At 32.7% G+C, this 9,585-nt stretch overlaps 1 protein-coding gene across 2 annotated transcripts; it reads left to right on the top strand.

Annotated features, from left to right (window-relative positions):
- The first annotated feature begins 710 nt into the window (after window positions 1-710).
- LOC134233204 (uncharacterized) lies at window positions 711-9,156 on the top strand. Of its 2 annotated transcripts, none has more exons than XM_062715186.1 (10): window positions 711-1,018; window positions 1,581-1,727; window positions 1,975-2,053; window positions 2,185-2,331; window positions 3,309-3,427; window positions 6,878-7,030; window positions 7,192-7,310; window positions 7,941-8,129; window positions 8,602-8,724; window positions 8,930-9,156. In XM_062715186.1, exons 1-10 carry the CDS (start codon window positions 856-858, stop codon window positions 8,978-8,980), a joined length of 1,290 nt encoding a protein of 429 aa, XP_062571170.1. In that variant the 5' UTR covers window positions 711-855; the 3' UTR covers window positions 8,981-9,156. The 2 variants fall into 2 exon arrangements, with proteins under 2 accessions (XP_062571170.1, XP_062571171.1); XM_062715187.1 differs by lacking the exon at window positions 711-1,018 and adding an exon at window positions 1,396-1,417.
- The last annotated feature ends 429 nt before the right edge of the window (window positions 9,157-9,585 follow it).

The raw sequence follows: 9,585 nt of genomic DNA, 5'->3' as shown, positions 1-9,585 counted from the left end.
AAAATATTCTCAGCAATGCAGATCATAGAATTAATGGAAAGATGTACTTTATGTATTTTAAAATGAATATTAATGTTCTTGTGGGAGAGAGAGAGAGAGAGAGAGAGAGAGAGAGAGAGAGAGAGAGAGAGCAATTTCAATCAACTATAAAAACAAAGGATATACATTCTTAGGTAAAAAAAAATATTCTCAGCAATGCAGATCATAGAATTAATGGAAAGATGTACTTTATGTATTTTAAAATGAATATTAATGTTCTTGTGGGGGAGAGAGAGAGAGAGAGAGAGAGAGAGAGAGAGAGAGAGAGAGAGAGAGAGAGAGAGAGAGAGAGAGAGAGAGAGAGAGAGAGAGAGAGCACATTTTGAATCAACTATAAAACACATTAAAAGGGTATCCATTATTATGGATATTAAATAATAATTAATATAATAATATATTCTGAGCAATGCAACATCATGGAATCGATAGAAAATGCACTTAAAACTATTTTTAGATAAATATGAATGTACTTTTGAACGAGTCTGTACTTTGGAAAACCCCTTTTCCTATAGATGTTTCATTGGCTGGTTTGATATAAACGGTACGTGCAAAGCCGGAATGAAAGTCGGACATTGTTTTCTGTCAACACATTTCAATGTTTTTAATTTATTAAAATTTTGAACTTATAATTTTTAATTTCTACTAAGCTTGCATATTTCAGATGAAATGAATAATGTCAAAGTATTAGGGCCAATACGTGGATTTTTTTTTTTAAGTGAAGGAAAGCGCGGCACGGTTGTTAAATTTTACTCGTGTTACCACAAGCTGTGATGTAAACTATGTTGCAAACAACTATGAACACAAATTTCTCATGAAATGAAGTCAGTTTCTGATTATCTTAATTATCTCTGGATTACTTACAATAACGGCTTTCTGGGGGTCACAGTTCATATGCTTCGACTGCAGATCTTCGATGCAGGGTTTATCCAGTCGTTCCAAAGGAGGACACAGATGTTTACTTCTGGAAAACCGCATTCTGGTATTGTTTTTCATAGCAAAGTAAACATTTTCTTTTTCCTCTATCGCCCACATCTTGTCTGGCTACAGAATTCTCCAAAATAACCGTTACGAATGCTGAAACGTGCATTGTACCCTGACGTCATTTTTTCAGAGTTTTAGAAAAATCCGCGAAATATTCTCAGAAGAATTTAGAATTTTATGAAAGATTTCCGTTGGAACGTTAGCCGAAGTTAGGCCTATTCTTAATCTGGATGATTAACATGTCCAAAGTGTACAGTAATCTGATTTACTTTTGGAAAGTGTAACGTGTTATTTACATTTATTTATATAAACATATGGCACCGGCCATTCGGAAGATTGTAAAAGTATCCTAAAGAAACCCTACTGCAGTATACTTTCTCTTATCGGAATATTACAGGTTAGTGTTATATATATGTACATGTTTTTTGTATTTTTTATGTATGAGAAATATTTAAGCTTATATGTATCTATATGCATAGGACTTCGTTATATGTTCACACATCTACAGGGTGTTACAAAAATAGTTCCTTTAGTTTCTTAGATATGGTTTTTAATTCTAGCAATGGAAACAAAAGTAGAACCATATCCTGAGAGTGAAGAGGAAATAGAACCATACAGTGACAATGAAGAAGAAATTGAACCATTTCCAAATGATGTAGATGACCAACTGGAAGGAATAAGTGAGACACATAATGAAGCTTGCAAAGGTAATTAAGCTTAATTTGTTTGGATACTATAGAGAATGTAAACGAAAAGTACATAGTATGTGTATGCAGTTATTCAGTCATCAGATAAAATGTTATATTTAAATTATTGAGATTATATCATGATCAATAAAGAGAAATTTTTAAAATGTCACATTTCTGTGCATGAATATAACGACAAAAAATTATTTGTTCATTTTTGGGGAAATTATGAATTAAGATTCGTTTTTTACTAATGCATTTTATTTAGGCATCAATTGTGCCAACCATGATGGAATTGAATTAAGGCAGAAAGCATGTCCTCAAAATTGCATATCTAGACTTTCAAGGTAGGCCAATTTGGTAAAAAAAACCCTCTCTTCTGTTCATTCATTACATCTTTATTTCTATGAACTGACATGAGAAAGGGTTCAACACATGTAATTAAAACATTTGATGAATTGAAATATGTATACTTCAGCTACGATCTACTGGAATTAAGGAAAAATAAACCAAGCAGTCAAAAAGAACATACACAGTGGCTTTTAGACTTCTTTTTTGAACATTCAACCCAGGACACAGTTTGCCATCTTGTCTGTGGAAAAGAAATCTGTGAAAAATGTTGGAGGTATATACAATATGAAAGTGTTCATCTTTTTTGCACACCTGAACTGTAAGCTGGATCATCAGGGCTTAATATTTTGATCAAGATTCATCCATTGTCAGTCGTTGTTATCTTTGTTTTAAAGTGTGTTCAATTTTTAACTTCTTTTCCAGAATCACTGAACCAATACCCTCCAAACTTTGCATCCTAGGGTGAAGTAAATTCAAGTTTGATCAAACAAAAGGCTACAGATTTTTTTCAAATGGGGAATAAGTAGGGAATAGTGAATGTAATGCTTTGGTGGGGTCATTTAAAATTTTTTTTCTCAATATCTGGCAATCAGGAAAAATGAAACAAATGAGCATCCTCAGGTAGTGGAGAACAGCAAAGCCATGACCTATTGTATTGACATATAGTGTATATTTAAGACTGGTGCATGGAAACAAAAAAAGGTTACATGTACTTTAATGGCCTGCTAAACTTAGTATTCAGACCCTTTTGCCTCTGGTTATGTGAATTAATTTCCAAATTTTTCATAAAAGCCATAAACTTGCTGATTCTAATTTAAGTACCAAATCCATATATATATTTAAGGAATGAAGCTAATTTCAACCTATGTTATCCGATATGACATAACTTGGGGCAGTTTACGCTTTATAAACCGCATGGCAGTTTATAAAAAAACGTAAACTGCCCCCAGTTTTGTTATATCGGATAACATAGGTTGAAATTAGCTTCATTCCTTATAATTTAATTCCAATGTAGACAATGACACAATATTTCCACCGAAAAAAGACTTTAAATTGAGCATTATTTTAAAAGTAACGTCAAGCGGAATAATACGTTTTTGACGTAACTCATTGTGACGTAGGCAAGTTATTTTATCCAAAATGTTATATGTTCCTCTGAATGATTCAGCCAATGAAACTGCTTGATTCAAGTGAAATTAAATTATATATATATAAAGAGTAAAAATATAACACTGGTACTTTTTCTTCCAGGGAAGTTCATAAAGTTTCGATATACAAATACAACAAATATCTTACTGAAAGCAGAAATGGTGTCAGAGAAAAGATTCATGCAAACACAGCATCAGTGAGACCTTCCATTCAAAACAGTGGTAATAATGAAAATTACAATCAGTGCTCTCTTTAGAATAATTAGTTCATTTCATTGATACATTGTATACATATAGGATCTCCCATGATTTGTACTGTTGTGTTTCTTTTTATCCCAGAGCCTTGGAAAGGGGAGAAAAGACACACAACAATTTAAATAAAAATCACATCCGACTACAAATCATGTGAGATTCAATTTATCCCATGTTTTTACACCCAAAACAATGTTTAACACTGAGTGTTCTTATATATAGAACTCCACTTATCACATGACCTATATCAAGGGGATAAAAGGTTAAACATGGGATAAATATTTAACATTATCAGAATCAGATACTTAGTTCTGAACTGATATAGTTTAAGACTGAAAAGTTTTACCAGTTGACTAAGTTTACTTTATTTTGTTTATTTCACATGCATGTACATCACATGAACATCACATGTATCAACAATGTTAGATATTGATTCAAATTATTTTATGTGTACATACATATCATTATCAGGGTTTATCCAGCAGGGATGAAAAAGACAGAGGTCTGGAAAATGATGGCATCTGACCTTGACTCTCAATCCCTGACAAAGTCATCCTTTCTGAAGATATGGAATAAATCCTTTCCACATATAACAGTGGTTAAAGTTAGTACTTTTTGTAGGTCACCTGCTGCAGTATCTTTTTGTCTGTCAGCGTTCAGCATTCGTAAATTTTGAAAAAAAATTCAGCGTATATGGTGAAGGGAAACGAAAATTTTGAAATTCAATGCCACAGGGTCATGGGTTCTGGTACTATGGTGGGGCTATGTTGAATAAAGAGTGAAAATGCAGTATTTGAAATTTAAAAAATCTGCTGTGCTAATTCTGAGTATTATTATTATACAATGTATAATGCTCCTTTCAAAATTGCTCTTGGGTCAGGGGTTCTGGTGTTAGGGTGGGGCTCTATTGGTTATATAATTAAAATGCATTGATTCATTGAAAATCTTTTCTGTTTATTGGTATTAAGCTGATGAAATATGTCAAGAGTCATGAAGAGCTTCATGGTTTATAAAGCACAAACTGCCCCAACCCAGGTTATACAATAAACCTTGTGTTGCCTTTTTAATTCAATCCTGAAATGCATAACTTATCATTAATCAGCTCTATATTACCGGGTACAAGTGCTTCACTTCAATAAGAAAATGTTGTAAAATTAACTCTATGGCCTAGCTCTCTTAGATAGTAAATTATCCTGATAGAGACTATATCAGCCTAATATCTGCTTGAGTGTTTGGTTAGAATCTATTTTAACATTGTTTTTCATCTACATGCATGTATCTCCCTAAATTTTAACATCTCAGCTGTTCAACCAGTATTTTGGACCATATTTTTTGTTTACAGGAAAACCCCTTTTCAAAGTGCCACCTTTGCACGACTCTCCACTTTGAATTTGAGAAGTGTGGAAGATATGAGAGAGATGCGAAAATGATTATTCTGGACAGAAAAAAGCAGCATTGGGATTATGTGAGGTATATGTTGTATACAAATTGCCTGTCATTTTTAGGTATAAAAAGTTTTTAGATTTAGTCACCCTGATGAAAATTATGATGTTGCAGGAGACAAAAAGAAGCTTACTATGAGAGGAGAGAAGTGTCAAGGTTGTATCCCAGCAAATGCCTGACTATTATCATGGATGGAATGGACCAGAAAAAAACAAACATTCCCATTCTTTTTTCAAAATCTAGGAATTCTAAGCAGATTGCCAACCTCCAGCAAATCAGGACTCATTTGCTGGGCTTGCTTGTACACAGAGATTCAGGTTTTTAGCAAATAAATTGTGAATTTATTTAAATTATTATGATAGTATGAGATGAAGAATTAATGTTTATTCCTACTTTGCTTTTACACTATTTAGTTTTCTGATTTATAATCATTGTAAAATGTACCTATATTTTATACACTATACAGAGGTATCAGGAGCACGGAAAGTTGGATATGGGTATTTTGATCTTCTCCAGTATCCTCACGACTCCAATCTCAATCTGACTGTATTACTGCAAACTCTACTTGGTAACTATGCTGTATTAATAATCTTTTTCCCATCTTGTGTAATTTATAAATTTCAAACATTTAGTATGGCATAAAGATTTGTTTGTACATGTATATACTTTCTCTCCATACACATGCATTAACTTTTAAGATATTTTCTTGCAACAACACCTTACATTGATGATATAGAGGTAACCGTCATATACATTGCAATGTTTACACCTTGGCGTCATAGTGTCCAGTAATCAATATGAAAATAAAGTAAAAATGCAACACTTCTTGTTAAAACGTAATATATATATGTGTATATATATTTGCAGACTACAAAGACTGCCTGGGAAGGGAATTGCACTTGCAGACAGACAGTGCATCTGATAACAAAAATAAGACTGTTCTTGGCTTCCTTGGCATTATGGTTCACCTTGGTATTTTTGAAGAGGTAAAAATTAATAATTCATTTTATGAGTAATAATATGGACAGTCCATTAAAATTTTCCACCTACCTATCAACCCATTTTTTAAACCCAAGTTTGGAGAGGGCAAACAAATATTCTTTTAAAGATTAAATTGTCATAATTAAATGTTTATACCAGTCCAGTGACATCTTACAACCAGAATTAAATTATTTTCCTTTGCAATATGAACTCTCAAATTATTATAGTGTAGTATAGTCATTGTTTTTTCAATTATTTAGTGTTATCTGCATATGCTACCCGTTGGTCATACCCATGAAGACATCGATGCCATGTTTTCCAATTTTTCCACCTTGTTAAAAGCTGATATAATGACATTAGAAGGTAATTTTAGAATACAATATGATTTGAACAATGATATATATGCATGTTGCATTTAAAAATTGAGAACAGGCGTGTGTTAAAGAAATACATTACAAATAAATTAAACAACCATTCTATATAATTGAACAACTATATTTATATTTGTTTCTGTGAGGAATGTCAAAATTTTAATTTTCCTTGGTCAAACATTCAACTGCATTATTGGAACAATAGTCGACTACTAGTATTTGGAGCATTTCTTTTTAGGTCACCTGAGTAAACTCAGGTGACCTAATGTTATAAACTGTTCAATTAATGATTGCCCAAGCTATATATCAAAATACATTGTATCTTTTATGTGCGTTGCCCGTCGTGTGTTAACATTTGAACATTTTCAGCTTCTTCTCTGCAACCACTGAACCAATTTCAACCAAATTTGGCACAAAGCATCTATGGGTGAAGGGGAACAAAAATTGTGAAATTTTGAGATGAATATTTCATTATCACCCTCTTTTTTGCATTTATTTTTAAATATTTGAATGTTGTTTCATTATTGGATCGTTAGTCCATTCGACTGACAGTCGAATAGTCATCTATTCGTTGACATCCCTAGTTTCTGTACAAATTACAACAAGTTGTTTCCCTTCCTTTCAGAACTGATAAAGACTTTACAGAAATTAAGTTACATAAAGGAATCAAAGGTTGTCAAGAATGTCTGGGATTTTAAAGATTGGATGGTACATCACTCGGTGAACAACCATGGTCTAGGAGACCAGTATGAATTCAGAATCCATGCTCTTGACAAAGGTAGAGGAATATGACAATATTAAAAGATATATTATAAAACAAACTGCTTTGAGTTGATATACTGCATGATTTTTGTCATTCCAATTCATAATAATACAATATTAATTTTCGTTACATGTAATAAGAAAAAGAACCTTGTTAATAAATGATTGTTACTGCAGACAGCAGAGCCCCCATCTTCCATTATAGAAGGGGTGAAGGTGAGAGATGGCTGCCAGACTGTGAAGATGAAAACACCTTTGAACATCAGCAGGATAAGTGTGGGATTCGAATTTTTAAGGTGATTACATTTGTAATTTCAGCTGATAATGTTCACTGAATAAATATAGGATCTCACATGATTTGTAGTTGGATATGGTTTTTATCCAACTAGTTGTGTGGATTTTACAAACGTGCCTTGGTGAGGGGATAAAAACACACAACGAGTTGGATAAAAATCATATCTAATACAAATCACGTGAGATTCTTTTTATCCCAAGTTTTTTTATACCACAAACAATGTTTAACACTGTTTTTATATAGGACTTCACTTCATTTTACTTCATCACTCTAGCGTAAAATGGATTGTGATGTCATAATGGATTTAGCACCAAAAATTAGTCTAAAGTTATTTACTAGATTTTAACTTTTAGGGATTGAAGGACATATGTGGTTAAATGACTGTTAAACTATGCCATAGCATCTGACAAGTCCAAAATCCAATTTATAAACATCAGTACTTGTGCATATTTAGACAATATCAATTATTTCGTAAACACATGGGCAGAAACAGTCCTTTTTTTTTATTCTTTACTGTTCATGATTATCTAAATCAAATACAATTTACTTCTACATTTTTTATCAAAATATCAAATATAGTAACTGGTGTTTTTCATAACATTGTAAATGTGTATTTCAATTCTAATTGAAGGACATGGATTTTTTGAAAAGAAATCCTAAATGTGTGGTGCCTACAGACAAGAGCATGTACCTAAGCAGAATTATTCAGGAAACCTGCCCAAAGCTGTTGGAGTCTGGACTTCTCAAACCTGCTGAGAAGCAATGGTGGGAGGAGTTCTCATCAACAGTGAGGGAAAGCTATCTTACACCATCAATCAATGTAAATAAAGTTTCCACTAAATATCTTAATCTATTATCCATGCCCTTCCTAGAGTTCAACACCCTCCCCTAATATGTGCATGGTTTTTTCTTCCTTAAACAGGGAGACAAATTTCTTGAGTTAGCTGTTTTGTTTTGGGTTTTTTTTTTGGGAAAGATCTTTTTTATATCAGCATCATTCACCGATTCAAAATTTCTTCAAATCATGATTAGGCATAATATTCATTCTGGAATAAGTAAGCAATGGTTCATTCTACAAATTAATTCCCATTTTAATCTAATCCTCTGTTATTGATGCTAATTAGTGGGTAGAATTTGAAAAGGAAATGAAATTTAGAGGTTAGGGATATTTCACCTTAATAACATAAAAATGAACAATATCCATATCTCTCAGAAAATGGATTTTGATGAGAATTCTCATAGATGCTTATAAGATTTTAACTATCATTCAATGTTTTTTTATATTTTCACAGGTAAACTTCCCCTTGGAAAACTTGATACATGTTAGAAGAGAATCAAGTGAATCTTCCAACTCCATTGCCTCAGTAGAGAGAACACTCCAAGAGCTGGTTGATAAGACAAAGAGAAAGTCATTGGTATGGATAATTATAACCGTATTCAGGGATACTTTAGCCTCGTCTTATTTTCGCCCTTTACACTTGCAAACAATTCCGTCCTGATTTGATTTCGCCCTGTTACATGAAAGTTCTGTTTAATAAGAAATCATAAGAAAAGTTTGTTATATGAAACCGAAGTTGATTAAAGCATATCTTCATAATTTTCATATCTTCATAATTTCAGGTATACACTGGCAGGTACTTAACACAAAAGAAGAGGAAAACAGCTGGCTGAACTACATGAATAAATATTATTTTTATCTCTAATACAGTGTTCAAATTATATACAGATGTACTGCAGATTCATCTTTTGTAGTGGGGGGTAGGGGCATTGAAAGATTCACATTAAGGTCATTGTCAATGCATAAAACTATTTATAAACATTCTGATTAAGTGTCCATTTGTTTGAATGTGTGTTAACATTTACTGTAAAAAGATATTTCTTGCAAAAAAGGTTATAAAATATTGACTCCTTGAATATTAAATGGGAAACTAACATTTTTAGAGAAATTTCTAAAGTCAGTCAATGACTACAAGAAGTAATTTACACTAGTATGATTGAAAGGCATTTTCAATGCCTGCATTAAGAGACACTGAAGTCAGCCAATGCCTGCATTAAGAACTCTATGAAGTGGATTAATGCCTGCATTGAGAACTCTATAAAGTTGGACAATGCCTGCATTGAGAGACACTGAAGTGGGCCAATGCCTGCATTGAGAACTCTATAAAATCAGCCAATGCCTGCATTGAGAACTCTATAAAGTTGGCCAATGCCTGCATTGAAAGACACTGAAGTCGGCCAATGCCTGCATTGAGAACTCTACAAAGTGGGCCAATGCC

This window comes from Saccostrea cucullata, unplaced genomic scaffold (genome assembly GCF_032062105.1).
Source record: "Saccostrea cucullata isolate Sc308-1 unplaced genomic scaffold, CSIRO_AGI_Scuc_v1 ctg4351, whole genome shotgun sequence".
NCBI classification, from domain to species: domain Eukaryota; kingdom Metazoa; phylum Mollusca; class Bivalvia; order Ostreida; family Ostreidae; genus Saccostrea; species Saccostrea cuccullata.
Note: the sequence above shows the minus strand (reverse complement) of the source record. Positions and strands in the feature narration are given on the sequence as shown.